Below are 26,382 nucleotides of genomic sequence, written 5' to 3'. Positions count from 1 at the left end.
GGAATGAGAACCATGTGCTAGTGCTTGCATTTACTGGCCACACTGAACACTAGGTGGCGGTCTAGCCCCGTCTTCGCTCTCAGTTCTGCAGGCTGCATACCTGGGTTGGGACTCTGCGAATGGCGAGGCCGGCTGGAAAGCAGGCTCTGTGCCTCTTTGACCAGCCGTGCTGCCTGACTCAGATGATGGCATGTCTGCATTTGAGGCTTATTTCTTTTGGCCTTTACTCATAACTAGGGATAAACATGTTTCCAAGCAAAAATCAAAAATACGTAACAGTCAGTATTGGGCTTTAAACTCCAGGAAGGACGGGGGCCAGGTCATTCTCTGATGCACCATGCCTGTGTCTTTTCTATTTTCTCGTCGCAAATGCACTATTCCAGTCTTTCTTCTGTAGTAACAACCTGCTTGTCTCCATTATCTCAGCCACCTGCCATTGGAAACCCTCCTTTTCCCTAGCAAATGGTGTCTGTCACTCACATGGTGGGGTGTGTGGGGCTGTACCCCTGGAACCTGATGGCAGTTTCTGTAGAATGTCTTGTTATCAGTTGATTGGATCTTGGTCTTTTTCTGCCAGACAGGGTGTTCCTCGAGGGCCAAGATGTATGCACCTCTGTATTTGCAGCATCAAGTGCAGTGTCTGGGTCAGGGTGGCTGCTGAGAGGAAACTTGTTAGTTAATTGGATATATAGATGTATGGATGTTTGAGTGTTTAGATGGAAAAGGGTGGAGAGAGAGAAGGAAGGGAAAGGAAGAGGTGGAAAAGAAGAATGAGGGAAAAATGAAGGAAAAATATATAGTGGGTGGATGGATATATAGTGGGCAGATGAGTGGGTGGGTGGGTAGATGGTGGGTATGTGAATGGAAGGGCATAGACTGGTGAATTGGTGGGCAGATGGATGATGGTTAGATGGATAGATGGGTGGGTGGGTGGATAGGTGGATGAATAAATAGGTGGTGGGTGGGTGAGTGGGTGGATGGATGAATGGGTGGATGGATGGATGGATGACGGATGGATGGATAGACGGATGAGAGTGGATGGATCAATGGATAGATGGGTGGATGATGGCTAGGTATTGATGGGTGGGTGGATGGTTGGATGGATGGGTAGATGGATGGGTGGATAGAGAGATGGATGTTGGTTAATGGATGAATGGGTAGATGATGACTAGATGGGTAGATGGATGGATAGATGGATGGGTGGGTGGATGGATGGATAGAGAGATGGATGATGGTTAATGGATGAATGGGTAGATGATGACTAGATGGGTAGATGGATGGATAGATGGATGGGTGGGTATATGGATGGATAGAGAGATGGATATTGGTTAATGGATGAATGGGTAGATGATGACTAGATGGGTAGATGGATGGATAGATAGATGGATGGGTGAGTGGATGGATGGATAGAGAGATGGATGTTGGTTAATGGATGAATGGGTAGATGATGACTAGATGGGTAGATGGATGGATAGATGGATGGGTGGGTGGATTGATGGATAGAAAGATGGATGATGGTTAATGGATGAATGGGTAGATGATGACTAGATGGGTAGATGGATGGATAGATGGATGGGTGGGTGGATGGATGGATAGAGAGATGGATGTTGGTTAATGAATGAATGGGTAGATGATGACTAGATGGGTAGATGGATAGATAGATGGATGGGTGGGTGGATGGATGGATAGAGAGATGGATGATGGTTAATGGATGAATGGGTAGATGATGGCTAGATGGGTAGATGGATGGATGGATGGATGGACGGACGGACAGACGGACGGACGGACGGATGGATGGATGGGTAGGTGGTTGTGTGGTTTACACTTTAGCTCTGGAACCTACAGACCAGCCCTCCTTACCTCTACCCTTTGTTTCTTTCTTCCAGGTCGTGGGCATTTTTGCAGGATTTGGGCTCCTGCTCTTGGTGGCCTCACCTTTCCTACTCCTGGCCACTCCCTTTGTACTTTGCTGCAAGTGCAAGTGCAGTAAAGGTGATGACGACCCATTACCCACCTAGAGGAAGCGCGATGCTGGAACACATCCCTGCCTCCGGGAAGTGTGGCTCTCCCCCAACCCTCCCTACCGTCCCCCCCTCACTAAACATCTTTCTTGCCTTATGTGCCCCATTGAGCTTCACAGTGTCAGGCTGGACGCCGTGATTTCAGGGACCTACGTCACAACGTTCGCTGAGGCCCCAGGTGTGGTGGGGAGGGGAGGCAGGTGTGGGTAGGGCACATCCCCACAGATCAATCTCTGCAGATGACAGGGAGGTGCTGTGAGAAGTGCACCAGGCAGCTTTCTCTCTGTGGTAGACTAGGCATGTCTGGGGATGGCCTAAGAGACTTTCTCCTCCTTGGCTTCTAGATGGCACCATGTTGTCAGAGAAGTCTTTTAAGGACTGCCACTCTCTTCAGACAGAATCTGATTATTCCAGCTTGAGAAAAGCACTCTGTTTATGACAACTGTTTTTATTACTAATGGCATTTAGTAAAATCCTTTTTAGAAGGTATTTTTTTTCCAACTGAGTAGTGAAAATCAACAAGGTGCATATAAACCATCCTATGCCTTTCTCGAAATGTGCATTTTAAGAAGTTATAGTTAAACGACTTTTCAGGAGATTTAGAAAGCCTTATGCACTCTTTGTGTTTTTCTTGAAACTTGCTGTAATAACTTTTTGAACGCTGTAAGCTATGTACTGTTATAAATGTGGTTCCTATATTGTTGCATTTCCTTGATAATATTGACATGTTTAAAGGAACATCTCATCTCCATTAGATTTGCCTTTTGTTGTTTTCTCTCTTTGGTGATTCAGCTCAGCTCATGGGCCTCATCCCTTCTCTCTCGCTTTTTATTGTATTCAATCCAACTGCTTTGCTCAGAAATGGCTCTCCTCCGAATTGCTGCCGTCTGGCCTCTGGCCTCAGTCTTCAGGTAGACAGTAAGAAGAAAGCATCCTCATTGATCCGCAGACGTAGGGCCTCTTGGCAGAGGCTGGAGGACTCTGGGGGCTAGGGAAGAGCCTGCTAGATTTTCACATTTTTAAAATGCTCTGGTCATTTTGAGAAATCATGTATCTTACACAGTTCCAAGTCCTATTGCTAACCATTTTGCTCTTGTTGGGGAAAAGAACCTCCCATTTCACTTAGTTTTAACGTGGGGATTTTACCACTTCATCTTTTACAGGGGCTGTCTGTGACCGTTTCAATGGTAGCAGGATGCAGGGATTAATAAGGACACACACACATTACTCCACCGATTGACTTTGAAAAGTGGAAAAAGTGTATTCTTTAAAGAGAATTTACTTCTAAAAGCCACAGGTACTTTTACAAAGCAAACTGCATTGAACTTAAAACTTGTAAAAATAACAGGCAAATATTGTAGATATATTACAGTGGGATTTTTAAAATCTTGTTAAACATTCTATAAAGAAGTAAAACAAAAACAACATCCTTTTATCTCAGTTATTTGCTCATCACAAGCACATTTTTAAAATGTTGCTTTGTGTGTGTTTGACTTCTGCATTTGAGTATCAGTCTCAGGTCCTAGTTTACCTTCCTTGGTTGGAAATTTATTTCTTATTTCCTAACATTGAATTCGTTAGAAGAAACAGCGTCACCTCACTCTTCACCTCTCATGTTGATTTTCCTTATGAAACCGAAGCCATTTAGAAAATCCCTCTGTGTCAAAATTACATTCAAAAGGCTCTCCTTGTAATTGCAAATGTAGTAACTCAGTAAGAACATGCCTGCGACTCCCTTTCTGGATGAAACCTGGGCTGTGGCTTTCTGTAGTTTGTGGTGCTGTGATGGTGTCTACTGTTAGAATAGCTTTTCTGGAGGTGGGTGGCAACTCCATGTGGGAGTCATTGGCTGGGCTTGAGCCCTCAGCCTGTGAGATGTGGATGCAGCTGTCCAGCCTCTGCCCTTTAAAATGCCCAGCACACATGGGAGGCCTGTGGCCCTGTGTCCAGTGGCCCACAGGGCACGCCTCCACCATATGCTCGTCCTTCCTGCCTGAAATTGCTGCTGCCCATCGCATGAGCCCACATAGTAGCACCCCTGTCCTTAGGATGAGAGTCAGCCTTTGGAAAGGCTGCATCCCCAGGGCTAGAGCTCAGATGACCTTATTTCTAGAGGGACAGGCTGTTCTATTGGAAGAGTCTCTGGCCCAGTCATGCACATCTATAGCCCCAGCCATCCTTGTGCCTTCACCTCTGATGTGTTTCACAAGCACGTAGTTCAACCCAGATAGGGATCACAGAGATTCTGGGGCCAGCCAGGGGCAATCAAATTAGCACCTACTGGCTCTGACTTTTTGTATGAAGCATGCCTCAGTTTCCTCATTTTGATCTAGATATAAAATTAAAATTGTCCATTTCCTATATAAATACCAGCAAGATCACTCTGAGATACATAAACTTGCATTTCCTTCTGTTTTAGTAAGGAATGCCAGCCAGACTTATCTTTGTTAGGAATACAGTATTAACCCTGCTTGATGAAAAATGGAAATAGCACACAGGCAGATGGCCCTGGGTTTGGACTTTGGTCTTGCCATCACTCCCCAGTAAAACCTGGGGAGTTCTGCATTGAGTGGACGGACTTATTCCTGTGAAGTGGCATAATTTGTCTCAATTGAAAAATGTCATTCACTCTTACAGATGGTGTTCACTGCAAGCCCCAGAAGCACATGGCATGTGTTCACTAATAGGCCTTTAATCCTGGGGAGTAAGGGGCGAAGGCCCTTAGACAACCACGGCTGCTGTACTGCCTCCCAGGTGGGGTGGCCAGTGAGGACTGGCCATAGCCCGGTGGACCTGTGGCTTCTCTGAGGCCCTTGAGTAACTGACCACATTTGGAGGTTTTGCTGGACATGCCTGACCTCTCGGTCGGGCTCTGCTGTGTAGTCCATAGCCCAGCCAGATGAGCTTGCGGCCTCGCAGGAGACCAGCACCTTGCAAAGATGCAGGTCGCCATAGATGTCCACGTAGCAGAGACTGACTTAGGATCTGAGATAAAGCGCTGGATTGCAGGAATAACTGTCCAAATTAGTGCTTCCTCCTCAACTCACAGGAGTAGCTGTGGACAGAGGAACCAACATCTGCCACCTCTGGCATTTTCTTTTTTTTTTTTCTTTTTGAGATGGAGTTTCGCTCTTGTCCCCCAAGCTGGAGTACAATGACACGATCTCGGCTCACTGCAAGCTCCGCCTCCCGGGTTCAAGCAATTCTCCTGCCTCAGCCTCCCAAGTAGCTGGGAATACAGGTGCCTGCCACCTCGCCCAGCTAATTTTTGTATTTTCAGTAGAGACGGGGTTTCACCATGTTGGCCAGGCTAGTCTCAAACCGCTGACCTCAGGTGATCTGCCCACCTCGGCTTCCCAAAGTGCTGGAATTACAGGCCTGAGCCACCGCACCCGGCCTATTTTCTTAAAGGGGAACAAATGATCTTGACAACATATTATTCCATAAAACCAGTTTAGGGCAGAGGCCAGTTCCTGATTAGAACACAGTGCCCATGGGAGGGACTATCAGAGATGCAAAAATTACTTCAAGATGAGTTTATTGTTTTCATTTGTATTGCTAAGGTTAGAAGTCATTTTACAAATTAAAAAAAATTTTTTTTCTTGGTAGTCTTTAAAAGGGGATTGAAAGGATCCAGGATGGGCTTTGTGTGCGTGTCTCAGATTCTCATTTATTAGTGAGCACCCCTGTGTATATATATAAATCACAAGGAGATCATCAAGGGAAAACATTTTGCATGTGTAAAGCTTCCTGAAGTTCTCTTTAAAAAATACCAAAGCTTGTTTATTTCTGATAATTAACCTAAGCCCTTATGAAAATAAACAAAATGAAGGGATTATGACCGGTATTACCAAAAACACCAAAAGGAACAAAGGGGCCTGCATTAAAACCTATTTGCTAATGCTTCACAACTAGGAGAGCATGCCGTCTTGATGTTTAAAAATCCCAGGGTCTCCACCCTTCCTTTGATTCGTGCAATTCTGTCTTCCACAATTCCGGAGCCTTCAGTGAGGGGTAGCTACATGCCCCATGCCTGCCCTTTCTTTCCTTCTTTGCTCACTTTACTATGGGTGTATTTTAATCTTGTATAAAAATATGCATGAATGAGTCATGCACATGTATATGTTATGTATTTGACAAGTGGTGGTAAAACAAAATCAAAACAGATTTGATTTGTGTTTTTGAAATGTCAGTACATTTTGTGCCACTAACACTGTGATGTATAAAAGAGCTGTTTGAATGCCTTTTAATGTTGTGTTTTGTACTCTGGAATCATATGGAAAAAGTTTGATTTGTAATTTCAATACATATTTTAAATGTATTGTGTCTTACGTAGTTTGTCCCCCCCTTTAGCAGGGATTCCTTTTTAAAGCTATTTTGGCTGGAATACAAGTGACTTTTGTAAACCCCGCGTGGCTCCGTCTTTTATAGTGCTTATCTGACTACTGGCCTGAAGATGGAAAATATTCTATCTTCAGTCTTCAATATTTAATCTATTGAAGATTGCAAATATTCAGTGTGGGAACTGGGGGTGGAGGGAGAACGGGTGAGGCAGGTGAGGGATCTTATATCACTGGGAAAACAGCTCTTGTATCCTGAGATTTTCTGTTTTAGGAATGTTCTCAACTCTTGGATGCCCAAATTACTTGATTTGTTGGGTGAATCAACCCGTCCAGCCATTCCTGGCTCCCTCTTGTGGGGCCAAATCGGTACTGCAGCATCAGGAAGCATCTCATCCCCACTCAGGGCGCTCTGCCTCTATCCGCAGACAAGTGCCTTACAGACCTGTCACATTCTATGGGATGCAGCATGAAAATCAGGAGGTGGCCAGGCGCGGTGGCTCATGCCTGTAATCCCAGCACTTGGGAGGGCGAGGCGGGTGGATCATTTGAGGTCAGGAGTTCGAGACCAGCCTGGCCAAGATGGTGAAACCCCGTCTCTACTAAAAATACAAAAAATTAGCCAGGAGCAGTAGTAGGCGCCTGTAGTCCCAGCTACTCGGGAGGCTGAGGCAGGAGAATCGCTTGAACCTGGGAGGCGGAGGTTGCAGTGAGCAGAGATCGCGCCACTGCACTCTAGCCTAGGCGACAGAGTGAGACTCCATCTCATAAAGAAAAAAAAAAAAAAAAAAAAAAAAGAAAATCAGGAGGCATCCTTTTTCTGCTGGGGGAGAGGGGGAAGTGGAATAAATATGGATCTTTCTCATTTTGTAGGAGAAATAATAATGAGCTGAAGATGTGGTGGTTCACCTTGATTTTCATTCACCTCACTCCAGCTTGTAGGAGAATCTATACCTCATGCGTTCATATGATGCTCAAGTCTGGAATAGGCAATCGGTTCCTTGTCCTGTGTTTAAATTTTAAATCCATTCTTTATATCTACAGGTACACATTAAGGGAGTGGATTTTGTTAACTGGTGATTCATAGTGGGCACTGAAGACTCAATATATCTGCCCTCAAGGAGCTCTTAGTCTCAAGGGGTTGACAGATAAGTCAGTCAATTATCATAAGAAGGTGTAATAAGTTCAATGGTAGACACATGCTCAGCAGGCTTTGCGGACACAGCGCAGCCCTTTGGCCAGTCCTGAAGGTCAGGGAAAGCTGTCCAGAGGATGCCATGTATGAGCTCGCTCTTGTAGACAAGTAGGAACTAGCCAAGCAAAACTGAGAAGTGTGTTCAGAGGAAGGGCCCAGTTCAACAAACGCATGGAGTTTGGTCCGACTGGCATGTCGAGGTTGGAGAGTTACTCAAATGTCTGACCTGGTGGGGCAACTGTGTGCCAAACTCAGGAACTGGACCTTCATTATAAAGGCTGTGTGGGAGGAGTGGGTTAGGGTCCTAGGGCTGCTGTCACAAAGGACCACACACCAGGGGTTACAACAACAGGGCTTTACTGTCTTCCAGTTCTGGAGGTTGGAAACTGAAGGTTCAGGTATCTGCAGGGCTGGATTCTTCTGAGAGCGGTAAGGAGGATGCCCGTGTCGCTCTGCAACCTCCTGGTACTGCTGGCAGTCCTGGGTGTTCCTTGGCTGGTAGATGCACCCCCAGCCTCTGCCTGCAGGTTCCCATGGCATTCTCCCTGTGTGCACGCCTGTGGACACGGCTCCTTCATCTAAGGGCCATGTCATATTGGATTGGAGCCTACCCTGCTGACCTCATCTTCACTGGATCATCTGCAAAGACCCTATTTACAAATAAGGTCACGTTCACAGGTTCTAGGGGGTTAGGACTTCAACACTTTTTGTGGGAAACACAACTCACCTCCATAGGAGGGAGCACGGACTCTGAGTGGGCCGTCTGGCCCCAGGGAGGTCAACCGGAGAAGGTGGACGGGTACAGCAGGTGGCGGGGCTCTGTTGCTAGTGGTGCTGCCTCAGGTGCGGTCCAGAAGCAGTTCTTCCCTACGCTGGGTTGCACATCAATTCTTCAAGCGGACCTGGAATATTGGCATTGCCCCCCAGAAGATGCTGCCAAAAAACAATGACTTTTAAGCAAAATAAATCCATATTTCTCTGTCTACATAGGTACATATATTTGTTTCTAAAAATTGAAAAAAAATTGCCAGCAAAGAGTCTTATCAACATTAAAGAAAGACTCTTAGAGGAACCCAAAGTACAGGGCATAGAGGGTGGGAATGGCACTAACTTTGATAGCATGTGCTTATCTAGAAGGTTATTCTAAGCTTGACTTGTTTGCAGGAGGTACATGAGAGAATATAACTGCTGATGTGGCTCGACCACAAGACAGTGTCCACTACTCAGCTCAGCTCATCTCTGTCTGTACCAGTGAGCAACTCAGCCATTTAAAAACAGCAATTGCTGCCCACAACCTGGTGTTTGCTACTCGCTCTTCTCTAGCTAAAGTCACCCAAGATGTGCATTTTCAGATGAAGCCGACATCGAATGGGGCCCAGAGCAGCAGGGTGAAGAGAGCTGCAGTGGCTGCTATAGCCAGGGAAGGCTGGAGCCACATCGCAGGAGGGTGACTTTGCGTGCATGTGACTCAGCCTGGGAGTACCTGTTCCCTGTTTGAACATTGGGATAAAAAGTCCTGCACAGGATTTTTCTGAGGATAAATGAGGAAATGGCAAGTAAAACATAGAGTACATTTTGGTGATAAAATATTAAGTTGCTCATGCAGTTCCACTGTGAATGTGGCTGAGGCTCCCAATGAGGGTACCCACTCAGCACTCCTGCTTCAAGCACCGAAGGACGCTCTTCCCTCCTGTTTTCCTTGTAGGACCTAAGAAATGAACAGCTCACATCATGGCTCGTGCTACCCAGGGGTGCAAGGAAGCGGTTGTGCTACAGCCTGCGGTTAATGCAAGAAAAATGGAGTCAATATTTTCATATTGGAAAATCTGAATTTGTAGTATCAAAAGTCATTCACTTGTTCTCCTAGGTAACTATCTGGGTCTTTTTAAAATAGATTTTTATTTATTCTTATTTTTTTCTCACCGACTTATAAAATTCATTCAGAACGTGGGTACACGTGATGTGTTTTTTTAGTGCACAAGAAAGATCCAACAAGGGGTAGTCTTTTCTCACTTCTCAGAATTTATCAGCTTATCACAACTTTTATGAAAAGCCCAAAATGCAAAAGGGAGTAACGTTTCAAAAGCTTCTGACAGTTGGACTCCATGTTCATTTTATCCAGGGGTTTAGGAAATTAACATTGTAAATAGGTTTTCATATTTGCCTCCTCAGCCCCTGCTGTTATTGGACACATAGTGGTGACTTACTGATGCTTATCAGATAAAGGAATTAAACTCCTGCTGCTGGGGGTGTGTGTGTGCAAGAGCCTGTATGAAGTACATGTGTGAGTGTGCGTATGTGTCTATGTGTGTGACTGTGTATGAATGTGTGTATTTGTAGTTTGGGGAGCATGTTAGTCCATTTTCATGCTGCTGATTAAGACATCCGAGACTGGGAAGAAAAAGAGACTTAATTGGACTTACAGTTCCACATGGCGGGGGAGGCCTCAGAGTCATGGTGGCTTCTTATATGGCAGTGGCAAGAGAAAAATGAGGAAGAAGCAAAAGCAGAAAGCCCTGATAAACCCATCAGATCTCGTGAGACTTCTTGACTGTCGTGAGAATAGCGTGGGAAAGACCTGCCCCAGTGATTCAAGCACCTTCCCCAGGGTCCCTCTCAAAACGTGGGAATTCTGAGATATACAATTCAAGTGGAGATTTTGGTGGGGACACAGCCAAACCAGTCACTTGGGATGGTTCAGCTACAAAAAAGCCTTCTGCTTGAGCTGGAGGTGTAGACAGTCTAGAAGGAAAAGGCTCAACAGTAGTTGGAAGAAATCCCTATTGTGAACTGAGAACCTCTTCGGAGCCAGGCACTGGCTCACTGCTTTCCATGGGTTGTGTTTCATGCTCACCAAGCTGCGAGTCTTGTCTTCATATCACTGGGGCTTGGAGAGGCCCATTTGCCACAAGTGACACCAAGGATAAGTGGCGGGTGAAGCTGGGAACCCAAGTCTGCCTTACGGGGACCCAGTGTTCCTCCCCCACACATGGCTTCCCTGGGCCTCTTCCCTTCCCGGTTTACCCTGACTGGCACGCAGAGACTGTCTCAGCCATGTGGGGTGGTTTCCTTTCTGTTCCTGGGATAGTTTAAATCCTACATCTGAAGATCGCATCCCAGGAGAAGAAACCCAGTCCTATCTATTTTCAAGCCAGCAAGATGAATGAGAAAAATGAGCTCAGGAAATCCTGAGGGGGAAATAGCTGCTCTCAGGTACACCAATACGATCTCAGATGATTTCAGAGACTACAGACGAAACACGGCTCATCTCCACCTTCAGATAATCGCATACACAAGGACCTTCCAGGGGACCAACATCAGGTGGGAGATGGTGCCCATCGCAGGACAAACACTGCGCTTCCTGGATCAACATGTTGTTCACAGGAGAAACTAATTATCAAAACCACCCTGGGATGTAAACTATTATCGTCACAATTCTTCACTTTATAGGCAAGGAAATTAAGGCTCAGAATCATTAAGAGGCTTGCCCTGTAACAAACAATGAGCAGACCATGGGGCCCGGCCCAACCCCACAGCCAGTAGGAACACACCCAGGCAGGGTTCAGTAAGACACCCAAAGCCACATGAAGGGCAAGGATGGGCCAACAGTGCCCAGAGGAGCCTCCGTGCAAAAAAGGGTGTTAGGAAGGCTGCAGTAGGGACCACCTTGCTTGGAATTAGGGGGTTACCACAGCACGGGGACCTTTCTAAGCTGTTTCCATGGCAGCAAAGTACTTCATAGGAAACGATCACCTTGGAAATTAACATTTCCACAATCTGAAATAGAATTAATCCAAGAGCCAAATTGACATTGAAAACTGCAGAGGTAAGTGCTGGTGAAGTCTACTCAACCTTCTGGAAGTGATTCACTTTCACCTAAAGCCAGATATGAATGCACAGGCAGCAGCTAAAACACAGCTGTCTTGGGTGCCATAGGCTCTTCATTGGATACCTACTTTGCAGAAACCCGTGGCAACTGAGAATGATAGGGATGCAAAGCCTCCTAGTCCCTCTTCCCCCCGGGGCTCAGGCTGTGGTGGGATTTACAGTGTGGACAATTAATCTCCTATGAGAGGGTTTGTGGGGCCCTATAGGATCACAGAGGAGGAATGAATGGCTGCACCTGGAGGGAAGGCAGGGCCTGCGGAGGCTCCCTGTGCAAAGCTATCCCTCTGAGTTGAGGGTTAAAGGCTGAATAGTTTTCAGCGGGGGCTGTAGAGGGATGGGCTGGCCTTCCGGGCAGAGGAGGGTAAGGGATGAGAAACAGAGATATGAAGGTACCGCATTTTCAGAAACACTGCGCATAGTGGCTGAGCACAGTCAGTGCTCAACAAATGTTGCTTGAATGAGCAAATGATGCTTCCAAAATAACTAAGTCCAGGAATGAGCTGAAATTGGCTGTATATAAATCATTGATCAATGGTAAGAGCAATGGATGAGAAATGGCTGATTAGGTAACATTGCTCACACTCAGGAGAGAAAACCTCTGGAGATTTGGTTTGCTGATTCCACTTGGCACACAAAATCCTGAAAAACGAGTCTCTTGGAATCCACAAAGGATGAAGAGGACAAAAACTCAACTGTGCTCAGCGATTTGAGTTTTCAAAGACACGAAAATGAGGTTTTAGTCAGAGCGGATCTTTTTCTCAATTCTGCACAACTCTTAATACATTGTTGGTGCACAATGAATGTTAATAATAATTTAATGTTTTTATTAATGACAAAGGAGGAATCAGCATGTTAATAAAACTTGCAGATGATACTAAGCTGGGAGTTATTACAAACACCAATTAGGAGATGCAGACGATGAAGAGGGACCTAGGAAAGAAAGTTCCAACAAAGTGAGCTTCTGTCTTGCAAATACAAGCAAACGCACCTGCAAAAAAATGTGTGCTGTGGTAAGCTCAGACGGCGAGGCCAACACAGGCTTAGGAGGGAAAGCAGTCCAAATGCAACGGCTTTTGGAAATGCCAGGGGCAGGATGTGTGATGAAAGTCATAAGAAAAAGCACAATCTCCCCGGCTTTTTCAGTCGAAAATGCATTCAATACCAAGTCTTCTCATTTGGTTGCATGTTGGAAGCTGGTCATGACTTTGAAGGAAGAACAGTTTCCCTTTCCCGGGAGATGAATTCACAAGCGAGTAGGACCTCGTTCCCTATCCTCAGTTTGGGTCCTGATATGGTTTGGCTCTGTGCCCACCCAAATCTCACCTTGAATTATAACAATCCCCACATGTCAAGGGTGGCGTCAGGTGGAGACAATTGAACCATGGTGGCGGTTTCCCCATATTGTTCTCGTGGTAGTGAATAAGTCTCAGGAGATCTTATGGTTTTATAAATGGGAGTTCCCCTACACAAGCTCTCTTGCCTGCCGCCAAGTAAGACATGTCTCTGCTTCTCCTTCACCTTCTGCCATGATTGTGGGTCCTCCCCAGCCGTGTGGAACTGTGAGTCAATTAAACCTTTTTTTCCTTATTAAATGCCTCAGCCTTGGGTATGTCTTTATTAGCAGAGTGAGAACAGACTAATACAGGTCCTCTTCAGTCTCTTGTGGACACACCTGGGGCCTCCTAAATTATCTTCTGCTCCCAGCTTCCTCCCCTCTCACCGTTCTGTTCCTGGGGCATTCTCTATTTCCATCTTGTGATGCTTCTGTTAAAAATCATTGGCAGCCTTCTGCTCCCTGTGTGGTTAAATCCAAATTCTTTACTGTTGCCTATATTTCAGTAGCATAAGTTCTCTCATATACCTTTAAGGGAATGTAGAGCAACAGTCTTTTGAAAGATGAGCAGATTCTTAGCTCCCTCACTGGCCTCCATGGGGAAGTCTTAGGACTCTGTATACCAGCATTGGAGGGGAATGTCAAAGGGAACCGGAGCTCCCAAGGGAGGAAGTGCTGGAATCCCAGTGCTGGTGGGACCACTCAGACCCTGTCTATATTTATAAACAAGGAGAAGCTCAGTGAGGCAGAATGCCTCGGGTGCAGTCTTGAAGCTAGTTCCTGGCAGGGCTTGGACTGAAGTTTGGATCCTCCCTTTTCTTCATCAGTGCCTTGGTACCACACCACACAGACCAATGCAAATGCACGGAGACATCACAGTCTAGTGGGGCAGGCCCGAAGGTGATCACACTCCACAGGTGGTAGCAGAGAAGAGCTCCACCCCCTGCAGGAGAAGTCAGAGCAAATTCCTGGAGGAGACGGAATTGGGGTCGGGGATGGAGAGAGCAGGGGGTTGCTCAGAGCACAGATTGGGAGGGAATGCCACCACACAAACACACCCATGCGAGTAAAGCCACAGATGCTCCATGAGAGCTTGGCAAACCTTCAGTGCAGAGCTGAGCTCCAGTAGGGTGAGGGGATTGGAGGTGGAGCAGGTGGATGGGGTAGAGCGGTAAGGGACAGAGGGGATGCACTTTTTAAGGTTTAAGCCAGGCTGGAGGATTTCAGGGTAAGGTTGGTGCTGACACAATAAGATACGGAATTTGCCTACGCCATAGTAGCTGCATGTAGGGGAGCTTGGATTAAGAGGATGAGGGCCAGGACATGAGGTTAGGAAGCCGCCAAAAGGAGCAGCGAAGAGGAGATGAGGGTCTATGCCCAGCCTGTGGAGTGGAAAGTAACAAGCATCAGTAAAACGACAGTTGAGGGCGGGTGCGGTGGCTCATGCCTGTAATCCCAGCACTTTGGGAGGCCAAGGCGGGCGGATCACCTGAGATCAGGAGTTTGAGACCAGTCTCGCCAACATGGTGAAACCTCGTCTCTACTAAAGATATAAAAATTAGCTGGGCATGGTGGTAGGTGCCTGTAATCCCAGCTACTCGGGAGGCTGAGGCAGGAGAATCACTTGAATCCAAGAGTGTGACTTCCAGATGAAGGTGTTCTGCCCTGGCTGCTCCACTCCGGTCTGGTCTGGCTGCCTCAACCTCATGGGATCTTCCTGAGCTTAGTGCTGACTTCCAAGAGTATCACTGAATCCCCCAATATTTGGAATAACCCAAGGACACCCTCACCCACGTATGCCCAATTCTCACTCATATTACTCCTCCCTTAGTCCAGCTTAATTAGAATGCCTAATTGGAAGTAACACAAAGCCTCCAAAATGCCCTATTGCCTCTGTAGCTGTGCCCTGGAGAGAGGAAGTCATAAGTTAACAGTCCATGGTGTCACTCAGAAAGCAGGTGGTTTATACCTTGGCATCACCTCACCTCGATTCTGAACCAGAAAAAAACAAAACAAAACAAAACAAAACAAAACAAAAACACTTGCCATGGCAAACATGAGAAAAGGCTGAGATGATGAGGAATCTTTTTCCTTTCTTCTGTGGTGCTTCACTCCACCTGGGAGCTCACTGCCTAGCATCTAACATGAGGAGCCCCGGCACTTTTCATTTTCTAATCCTCACAAAAGTGCTACAAATAAATATTAAAACCTAAGTCTCAGTTAAGTTCACCTGCTCACAATGAAAATTAGTGACCCATGAAGCCAGAATATGAGCTGTCCCGTGGCCTCCAAGGATGGTTCTCTCCACTGAATCATTGTGTTGCCCAGTGCCTTTTCTGAAACAGGGCTCTGCAGAGGCAGCGAGGGGTCATTATTTTAAGAGAGAAGCTCAATGTGGTTCAGAAAATGTGTTCTGAGCCTCACCCATGCATGCATCCACCCAGGCTCCCCAGGGACTCTTGCAGTCTGTCCCCAGTCCTGTGTTTCAGAAGGGAAAACTCCGGCTGTGACCGCCATTCTGAGAGCATGTTTTAGGTTTCTGTTGTGACATGAGGTGGGGGGTCACTCGTTTACTGAGGACCTTCCTGTTCTCTGTAAATGCTCAGCTTGTATATGAAACAGAAGGATTCCTGCACAGGAGCCCCCCTTTCCAGCGCGCACACACACACACATCATTTGCATATGTAATATTTAGGCAAAGCTGGGAAGTTTCGTTTATTTCGCTTTACAATATTTATTTCATCATTTGTCTTCTTTCTCCTGCACTGCATTAAGTATCTCTTGAAAATGACTTCTGTGAAATACTTCCATATGCATTTAAACTTCTACAACATAATTTTTCAGTTCTTAGTGAAATTGTGAAAGTCAGTTTAGATATTTGCAACTGGTGATAAATTATTTTATTTGATTCCCATGTTATTTTCTTCTCTGGCTGGTATATAATATGAGAGTTGGAAGGAATCGCAATAGGCATGTATCTACCGTTTCTGAAAATGTGGTTTTAGACCAGAAGCATGAGCATTGCCTGAGAATTAGTCATAAATGTAGAATCTCAGCCCCACCTCAGACCTACTGAGTCAGAACGATTTTCAGAAGATCCCCAGGTGACCAGGATGCACATTGTATTAGTTGTTTATTACTGTGTAACTAATTAGAAAAAAACTTAGTGCCTTTAAAGATGTTTATCTCCCAGTTTCCATGGGTCTAACTGGGTTCTCTGCTCAGGGTCTCACAAGGCTGAAAAGATGTCAGCTGGGCTGTGTTTTCATCTGGAGGCTCAATGGGGGAAGAATCGGTTTTCAAGTTCTTTCCATTTGTTGGCAGAATTTATTTCATTCTGTATGACTGTGATCTCAATTTTTTGTTGTCATCTGGAGGCCACCCTTGAGTCTTGGAGACTGCCTACAGTTCCATGCCATGTGGGTTTCCTCAACATGGATGCTTATTCATCAAATTAGCAGAGAAAATTTATTTCTAGTGTATGATAGCAAGATAAAGGACTATTTGTTTTTGTGTATATGTATACATTTGTAAGGTACATGGATATGCTTTGGTTAAGAATTAGGCCAAGGCGGATACCCAGACCTGCAAGACTCAACAGGATTGGTGCACAAGTGCACACCTCCACTTGTTATATAACCTGTTTGTGTAAGCTCATTCTTAGCTTGGAGCCACTGTCATTTGAGAAAGATATAACTGCCCTGCCAATGCCACGCAGGTGCTCTTGGGCATGGCTTGACGTGGCTGTTGTGCAGGCACTGGTGCCCAGAGAGAGAACCAGAGCTTGTCCATCTTGTAGACAGACAGAGGGGAGCTAGTGCACAGCTCAGCATGGCACAGCATGGCTTGTGCTTTTGCCCAGAGAGAGAAACAGCTAAGCTGCTGACCCTGATGGCAGGGGAGAGCCGGCTGCTGCTGACCCTGAAGGCAGGGGAGAGCCGGCTGCGCAGTTGCTTGTGGGAGTGGCCAGCTCAAGCAGCTGAGACAAGGCAGACAGTGTGAGAAAGCCGCTGATGAGAGAACAGTGTGAGAGAGCTGTTAATGAGAGACAGCTGCTGAATAAAACAACATTTTGCCTGCCTACAGCCCCCAAGTGTTCTTTCAGCCATCACCCACTACCCTGGACATAACATTCATATCTGTACATGCACACACATACATATACATACATATATACATACACACAGAGATATATAATCATAGGAGTGACATCTTTGCCTTGGTGAGAAGTTGCAAGTCTTGCCCACACTCAGGTAAGGGAATTATATAGGGTATGGGACACAAGAGCTACCCTAGGATTTTTCTGTCAGGCAAGTTAAAGTCTGAGAAATAATGGACAAATCCAATCTGTTGCCAAATCTCTCATAGGTGCTAGTACCTAAAGCTTTGTGCCATGGTCTGAATGTATGTGTTCCCCCAAATTTATATGTTGCGACATAAGACTCACTGTGATGGTATCAATGGCTCAAGGGAAGTAGCTAGCCCTTTTTGCCTTCTGTCTCTTCCACCATGAGAGGACCACAGCAAGGGGCACCATCTTGGAGGCAGAGAGCTGTCCTCACCAGAACCACACCTGCCAGTGCTTTGATCTTGGACTTCCCAGCCTCCAGAATTGTGAGAAAATAAATTTCTGTTCTTATCAATTACCCAGTCTAAGGTATTTTGTTATAGCCATACAAGCAGACTAAGACACTTTGCTTCTGTACCAATTTTCCTAAGTGACACATCTGGGTTTCTTGCTCCTCCTCATTTGATTTTTAACCACTGTCCCTAGCTCCTACACCACCGTTCCACCCAAATCTCTCCTGCTGAAGCCACTAGTGACTTCTCTGCCACCATGCCCTGCAGGTGCTTTACTCTTCCTGATGGCTTCTCATCAGCATTGACAGGCTGGAACCTCCTCTTTGAAACACTCTCTCTTCCTTTACTGTCCTGTAGCTCTCACTTTCCCAGTTTCCTTCCCACCTTTCTGGCAATTTTTTTCTCAGCCTGCTTTGTGCCTTCCCTTCTCTTCTAAGCTCTGCAAACGATGGAATTATTCAATCCTGAGCCTTGTAGCTCTTCTCAGTGAGCTTTCTTTTCCAGGCAATGCCCCCAACCTTCCCAGCTGAAACTGCTTCTCTGAGCTGCAGTCTCACAGACTGAATGGTTCATGCTCAGTATCTCCTCTTGATTTGGTCTCAAAAGTTCTTAAAATTACACCTGCTCCCAAATTAATGTTTGAAACCATTATACCACCTTTAGCCTACTCCTTCCCTGCAGCTCCATAACTTAGTACTGACACCACCATCCTCTCCATGGTTCCTTCTCAAAACCATTCTTGACACTGACCTTTTTAGCACTCACACATCTAATCTTTCACCAAGTTCTTTCAATTTTACCCCTAAATACCTCCCCAGCATGTTTCTATCTTACCATTTGCATGGCCAGGAGAGTCTAAGCAAAGCCATTACCCACTCCTGTGTGGGCTACTGCACAGGTGAGTCTGAAACCCCAGCAGGTACCATTTATCAAGTCTGCACTTTCCCAGACCAAACATTCACAGTTCCAAATTTCATTCATGCCTATGATTCTAAGTTGATTCTCAGGAATTAAACTGAAAATCCCAGGTTTTTTCTTATCAGTGGAGAATGGAGTTCACAAAAAGCATCCACGGAGCAAAACTAGCACTGTCCTGTGCAGGTCTCTAGGGCTTTCCTCAGAGCAAGTGATTTTCCTTGTCACTTGCTTCCTCTCATTGTCTGGACCTTCCTACCCAGATGCTGGGTGAGCGTGTACACTCCGTAACCTACTGACGTCTAGTGAGGGTCCTTATGGAGCCGCTGCTCTGCCCAGTAACTAGTCAGAAGACTATGTGAAGGCTTTATTTCCTTCCCCAGCCCTAGCCCAGTGGTTTGCTGGGAATTTCTCACCCATAAAACTGATTTTAGCATTAGAGTTAATGACTTTATTTATCTGTGGTCTTGGTTCTCTTACAAATTGGGAACCCTATAAGATGCACTAGCCAGGTGGAGGAGAGCCTCATGGTGGCCATTCTGATCTCATACCCTTCCTGATATGCTCACTGTTGGTCTCCCTTCGAAGGCCTGTCTATGCCAGACTGAACTCGCTTCCTGTCACCCCACACCCATGGTAAGATGTGTCCTCTGTGCTTCCCTTACAACCTAATTTCTCCCATGCTACATCAATTTCTCAGGCAATTGTGAACCTCCCTCCTTATCTTGGGACATGTCTCTCCTCTGCCACTTATGACTGTTATAGACTGAATTGTGTCATTCCTCCCTCCCCCCAAATTCATATGTCAATGCACTGATTCATCTTAGGTACTTCAGCCACACACCAACCATCCCTCCTCAGCCCACCCACCATCCTCAATCTGAGGATATCTTGGTTCTTAACTCTCTTCTAGATCATTCCAGTTATGGTTCCTGCAGCACTGGCCCCATTCCACTTTTTGGGTTTTCAATATCCTCCCAACGGCATTTCCTGCCGCTGCCCTCAAGTGTTCCCTCCCCTGTGTTAGGGAATCCCCACTACACATTTTGTTCAGTCCTTGGGGCCCACACTTGATTCAAATTCCATGGTCTCCCCCACGTTGTGGCCTTCTCTTCTCTTGCCTCAATACCTACTTTGGAGGCATCTCCTTGTGGCTTCCTTGTTTGTGTATCTCATGCACCTGCTTCCACTGCAGTCAGGACAAGATTAAATATGTGCACCAAAAACTCCCTGACAGTCTGTCTACCTGGCACAGCAGTTCAGCAGCCTCACCTTGGGGCTCTTAGTTCTGTGGAGCCTCCATCTGCTGAGGACCCTGATGTTCCTTGCCAGGGACTGCTGGATCTCACTCCCAGGGGGTCCTACCAGTCTGGTGTTTATCAGAGAAACTGCCCATACATCAACAGGAGGTGAGACGGGATGCTTATGGGGATTATTTTACAGCTTTAGTAGTGGAAAATTAGAGGTTTAAAGCTGTCATGCTCTGTCTCTGTGCCATACAGACCTTTTTATATACCCTATACAACAATCTTGAAACAATGAATTGCATTGTACTTATTTACAATAGATTCTAAGTTATTGATGATTAACCTGTTTTTCTAGGTAAAGTCTAGCCCAGCTCTATTGCAGCACCTGGTACCTCTTAGAGGCTCAATAAATACCTCCTGAGTGAGCGCTCTGTGGTCCATGCCAGATGCAAGGTTTAGGGACAGCTTAATGAGGAAGGACTTTCTAATCTGGAGGAAGCTGGGGAGTCCCTTGGCAAGGGTGTTGCAGAGGCAGTAAGATGTTAGACAGTCAAGAGACCTGGGATGTCATCCTCAATTCACTTGCTAGCTAGATGCACTTGGAAATGCACTCTTCTTTGATTCTCAAGTTTTTTTAATTTGCCAAATATTAAAATAACTCCCATCTGATGGCTCTCTTGGATGGTATAAGAATAATGGATGAGGAAGCTACTATTTGCCTTTCATGCAGGAGAGAGGTTCCATTCATCATGTGGAGATTGGAGTTAAGATCTTACAATGCCTAACAATCCTGGAATTGTCAAATTCTAGTTGCTGTGCATCAAATTGAATACATTTTAGATAGCCATACCATCATCATGATTGCTTGGAGTGAATAGATAAAAATTGAAAAAAATCTTGGTGTATTTTCTCATAGAAATCTACCCAGGGGTCAAATGTTAAGCAGGGATTTATTAGTGGACACAGTGTAGTCAGCAAAGAGGCCCATAGTATTTTGAGAAGCTTCCTGGAGGAAGAGGAACTGGAACTAGGTGCTGAAGGGATGTTCAGGTTTAAACGATAGAGTAGAAGTGAAGAAGTTAATGAATATGGCACTTCTGACATGTGCTAGGTGCTTAATGTCATGTAATCCTCCCAACACGAAAGAGGCAAAGATAACAATCTTCTTTTTAATGTAAGTACTGACAGTGTGCCAGGCAACAGATAAGTCAATATGATACCTGAGATGGCTGCCAGGGTAACATAGAGCTCACTCTGAGGACCTAGGGACAGCTCCAAGAGCTGAGACATGAAGAAAAGGTAGGAATTCGATCAGAAATGAAGAAAGAGAAGGAAAGTAATGATCGAGAAAAGGGTGCCCCAAGCCATGAGGATAACATGAGCTATGGCACTCGGTTGTGAAACCACAGGAAGTGTATGGGGGAACTGAAAAAAAGCAAAGTCATTATCAGAATGTTTTTAGCTTTTTATTCTGGAAAAAAAATTGTTTAAACGTAGAAACATGTAGAATAGTATAGAAAATTTCTACAAATTGAACATCATAACTATCATCGAATTGTGGCCATCAACTCTCCTTCCATCTATATCCATTCATTTTCTAGTCCTTATATTCTAAGGCAAATATCAGATATCTATGACTAATTTCTAAATATTTCTCTAGGTGTTTCTAAAGGATAAAAACTTTTTATTAAACATAGCTCTAATAATATCCCATCTAAAAAAGTTAACAATTTTTTATATCCCACATCTCTGATTAGTGTCTAAATCTGCTCTATTATTTCAGAGATTTTTATATTGGTTGGTTTTCATCAGAATCCAATAAAGGTGAACATATTGCAGTTGGTAGACATATATAAGTCTCTTTAACTCTATAGGTTTCTTCTCCTATTTTTGTCCTTGCAATGTTTTTGTTAAACAGTTTTGTTTTTCTACAGAGCACCCCACATTTTGCATTTTGCCGACTGTATACCTGTATACTGTGATATGCTCCCCTTCTCCTGCATTACCTGTATGTGTGCAGGTCATGGTAGTTACCTGTATGTATGCACAGCAGGTCTATCTAGAGGGGCATTTAAAGAACTTGGAGTGGGAGCTTTTTAACATGGATTGAAAGAGGGCGTGGTGAAAAACCTGTTTAAAAAAATACTGTGGATGGGCTGGGTGCCGTGGCTCACGCCTGTAATCCCAGCACTTTAGGAGGCTGAGGCGGGCGGATCACGAGGTCAAGAGATCAAGACCATCCTGGCTAACACGGTGAAACCCCGTCTCTACTAAAAATACAAAAAATTAGCCGGGCGTGGTGGCGGGTGTCTGTAGTCCCAGCTACTTGGGAGGCTGAGGCAGGAGAATGGCGTGAACCCGGGAGGTGGAGCTTTCAATGAGCTAAGATCATGCCACTGCACTCCAGCCTGGGCGACAGAGCAAGACTCTGTCTCAAAAAAAAAAAAAAAAAAAAAAAAAAAAATACTACTGTGGATGTACCAGAATAATATTGTAAAGGATTAACCAAAGGCTTCAGCTTTCAGTATGTCCTGTTCTGTGCCATGCCCCGTGTTCCCCTCCCACCCACTTCCTGAGTCAGGCAGCAAGGGCATCTATGCTCATGTTGTCTGTAGGGTTATTACATCAAACATGCAGAGAGAAACAAAAGAGTCAAGGGTCAGCTTTCATGTTTTAGAAGAGACTTTTGATGAAGATGCAGAGTGACCAGTATAGAGAGAACCCTGGGGACCAGCTGGAGGCAGATAGCTCAAGCTACACCAGAAGGTCCAGGTGCCAGCAACCAGAGTCCAGCAGTTAAGGAGAAATCTCAATAAACTCTAATGACGACAGATGCTGAGCACTGAGAACCCAGTGCTTTCCTTCTCAGTGCTTTGATGCTGGAGAACTTACACCAACTCAGAGGAGAAAGGGTGAGAGAGAAGCACTAAGCCAACTGAAAATCCTTGATTTGCTTGTTTAACATGAATTGCTTAAAATTTAATTTTCTTCTCTTGAGTGAAAGTGGCGCTGCAGGTAGGAAAATAAAGTTGTGTTGTTGTGGACATCTGAACCCACATAAGGGCTTGTTTGTGTAGCTGTTTATACTTACAGTCTTAAAATGCTGTCATAGGAAAATAGCACATTCAAATTAATATTCCCCATCATGTCAGTGTCTTGAAACATTATCCACATTCTGGAAGTTTCAGCCATCAGAATGAATCGTCTAGAGTGAATCTACTGCTAAACATAGTTCCACCAATTGTGCCTCCTCTTTCTCCGTCTCCTCCTCTCACTTCTCTTCCTTATGTTTCTCTTCTTTCTGCCCCTTCTCTTGGCACTTTCCTCAAAACATTTGAAAGTTGAAATAAGACATAATCCTGGTTTTTGTTTTTTTTTTTCCTAATCTAAGATTTCCAGATGGATTATGCTGGCGTTCTGCTTTCCCAGAAAGATTTCCAGAGCTGAGAGGGGCAGGAAAGAGCATATGTGCTGTTTTAAGCTGTCTGTTGCCTCTGTGTGGCCATCTGTCATTTTCTTCAGGCACATGATGACCTGCAGGGCTGGATCGTGCTTTTGTTACCTTCAAATCCTGAAGGATTCAGACAGACTAACATTCCAATGCCTTTTATAACCTTTTCCCCTGGCAAAACTTCAGCCAGAATAAACCAAAAATGAAATGGAAAGAAAGATCACTGCATCTTTCTGGATCCCCAAATTTCCATTCCAGATTTAGGGCTGATGTTTCCAGCTCATGGTCCCTAACCACATCGTTGTCACCCATGGTTTCCCAAACCACACCAGAGATGCGTAGCATTCCCTCACTCTCTTCTCACCTGCAAGAATTTATAACCTCTTCCGAGACCCACTCAGATGCCCCATCTTACAGAGAGCCTTTCCTGTGCAGTCATCCACCTGACCCCATGGCCCCTGCAACCCCTGCAGTCTTTTCTTTTTCTTATGCTCTAGTAGCATGTGGTCAGATCAGCATGCCGGCACTTGTGTTGAATTGCAAATACCTATGTATTCCTTTTTGGCATGTAGTTTCCTTGAGAGGAGATGGGACCTGAATCTAATAGTTTGTTTTTCCTACTTTGTAGTAGGTGGCACCAAATGATTTCTAGAAGGCTGGATGGAACCTATGGAATCAAAGGGAAATAAAGCAACATTTTGATGGCCTGGGCTCTGCTATGGTAGTGGCCCAAGTGTTTCTACTCTGCTCACCCCTGACATTTATGTGAGCTGTCCATGAATATAAAAAAGCTGCTATGATTTCAGACCTGAGCTTCACCATCAGGTCCAAATTAATTCCCTACGTCCAGGCAAAAGAGGAAAATGGCACTCTGACAACTCACCCCAAGCTAATTTGTGTAAATATTTTTACTGCACAGTTTTATGTCTCCGAGTTGGTTTCTGACTTCCAATGTCAGCACACAGCTCTCATGGGAGCCTAGCATTCCCACCATGCTTCAGCTGAATATTTATGAATGTTCCGTAGTAGATATTTTCTATTGTTCCTGGAAGACTTTTATTATTTAGAGAGCAATTAACCATATTCTGAGGGTAAATGGAGGAGCCAAGTCACATGGCAAGGGTTATGATGTTTTGTTTTTTTTTTTATTATTCCAAGATGAGCAAAATAATCTCAGCCAAGGCTTTCTCAAAGATTTGCTTATCTCCTGTGTCTGTCTGCACACATTTCTACGGGCCATGTTTCCCTCACAAGCAGCCAGCTTAAAAATAGGGCTTAGGCAAGTCTTCTGTCAGAATTGCTGACCATTGGCACACCACTGTTTAGGGCCTATGATTTAAGCTGAATGCTGAGGCCTAGAACTACAGCTTACATTTACTTTGGTAATGATGGCATTGCTTTTTAAATTACTCAACACAAGAATGAGAAATATTTATAGTTTTTAGAGGATGATATAAGGAGGGATGAATATTTTGTTGAGTGCTGATTATGTTCTTTAGATATATTATTTGATAGACATTACCTATAATATATTGTATGTATTGTAAAAATATATGAGAGCATTTTTCCCATTTTACTGTGATACACAGAAAGAGAAAAGAGATGATGTGTGAGTTTATTATTGATAAGTAACTCATCATTCCAAAATCCAGTTGCTTAAAACACTGAGCATTTGTTATTGTCCATGAGTTGAGTGGTGACCTGGGCAGTTCTAATCTCAGCAGAGATAACTCAGGCACCTGTGACCAGCTCGGTGTGGGCTGGGTACCTGGTTCTGCTGATTGAGGCTGGACGCTCATTGTGTCTTGAGCTTTGGCTGGAACAATTGGACTAACTTGGCTCTGTTTCATGCAGTTTCTAATTTCCAGCAGGTTTGGCAGCAATTTTCTTCAGTGCAGCCTGAGCAGGGGTATGAGAAAGAGCAGAAACATGCATGGTCTCTTGAGGTCTAGGCTTGAAACTTACATCTTAATTCTGCTGAGTTTTGTGTTGGTGGTGGTCGTGTTTTTGTTTTTGCTTTTTGCCAAAGGAAATCTCAAGACTGGTGCAGAGTTAAAAATGAAGTACATTCGGCCGGGCGCGGTGGCTCACTCTTGTAATCCCAGCACTTTGGGAGGCCGAGGCGGGCGGATCACGAGGTCAGGAGATCGAGACCACGGTGCAACCCCGTCTCTACTAAAAATACAAAAAAAATTAGCTGGGCGTGGTGGCAGGTGCCTGTAGTCCCAGCTACTCGGAGAGGCTGAGGCAGGAGAATGGCGTGAACCCGGGAGGCGGAGCTTGCAGTGAGCCGAGATTGCGCCACTGCACTCCAGCCTGGGTGACAGAGCGAGACTCTGTCTCAAAAAAAAAAAAAAAAAAAAAAAAAAAAAATGAAGTACATTCTTCCTCTATCTGGGAGTTCCTGCAAAGACCCATTGCAAAGGTTATGAATAACGGAGTTCATGTAATCAAGTACAGATGTGTTTTGAGAAATAGTGCTGGGTGTTAAAAAAAAAAAAAAAAGAATAGAAAGCGGGCCTTCAATATCACCAGAGAAAGGTCACAAAAGACATTGCATTATAGTAGCAGGGACACTATAGTCCCAGGGTAAAATAAATTGATAATAGACAGCGAAGAAAGAGAGCCAGATAAAGTTTACTCACCACTGATACTGGAGCAGGATGGACCAGGGGAAAAAGAAAGCAGAGACGTTTATCCAGCTTCTCTGAGTCCCTGATAACGTGGAAGCAGTCTCTCCTCTGCCCAGGGAACTGGCTGATTGATCCTTAATCAGCTCAAATATTGAACTTCTGGTTCCTCTGCATGTTGGGATGCTCACATTACAAATTGGATAGTTTCCAGTGAGCACCAGTGAACCCATCAATCCTCTCCTTTCTCTAGAAACTCTTCTTTTGGTGAAACAAAACATACAGTGAGAAGACAAAACAATAAAAATTTATTAGAAATATTTTTGACCTGAGTACTGAGGAAAAAAAATGTTTGACAGTTATCCAGAGGCTAAGCTTTAGGCAGGTGGGAGGCATGATCAGCATTGCAGCTGGGGAGGAGGACACCTAGTCTGAATGCTAACACTGGATTAGAGGGCAAAACCTAGATTTGGTGTAATCCAGGTAAGAAATTATGAGGCTGCTAACACAGCATTGGCAGTTTGTTTGAAGAAAAGGCTCCTAACCACAGCATTGGCAGTTTGTTTGAAGAAAAGAGGAAGGACATATTTAAGAGATGCTTACAGAATAGACCTTGGAAGTTGCTTTTGTGTAGAGATTTGGAGGTTATGGGGAGAAATAAGCAGCTCTCTGGATTTTGTCTCCAGACCCTGGATGAATGTGCACAGCTTCCGGGGGATGGTTGATACAGGAGGAAGGGTTAGATGGAAGTGATTATGGGTTTAGTTTACAGACAGGTCGA

General features: G+C 45.0%; 1 protein-coding gene across 12 annotated transcripts in view; it reads left to right on the top strand.

Moving 5' to 3' along the window:
* RNF144A (ring finger protein 144A) overlaps window positions 1-26,382 on the top strand; it is a 163,486-nt gene that overhangs the window by 122,479 nt on the left and 14,625 nt on the right. For 9 of the 12 annotated variants that reach the window (XM_055251528.2, XM_055251530.2, XM_063622843.1 and 6 more), the window contains one exon: window positions 1,887-6,430. The exons of the other annotated variants lie outside the window; for them this stretch is intronic. In XM_055251528.2, the coding sequence (XP_055107503.1) occupies window positions 1,887-2,018 (132 nt within the window). In that variant the 3' untranslated portion in view covers window positions 2,019-6,430. Of the gene's footprint in view, window positions 1-1,886; window positions 6,431-26,382 lie in introns of those variants that run through there. 12 annotated transcript variants of the gene reach the window in all.

The sequence above is a fragment of the Symphalangus syndactylus genome, chromosome 18 (assembly GCF_028878055.3).
Source record: "Symphalangus syndactylus isolate Jambi chromosome 18, NHGRI_mSymSyn1-v2.1_pri, whole genome shotgun sequence".
Classification (NCBI taxonomy): Eukaryota; Metazoa; Chordata; class Mammalia; order Primates; family Hylobatidae; genus Symphalangus; species Symphalangus syndactylus.
This window is presented reverse-complemented; position numbering and strand designations above follow the sequence as displayed.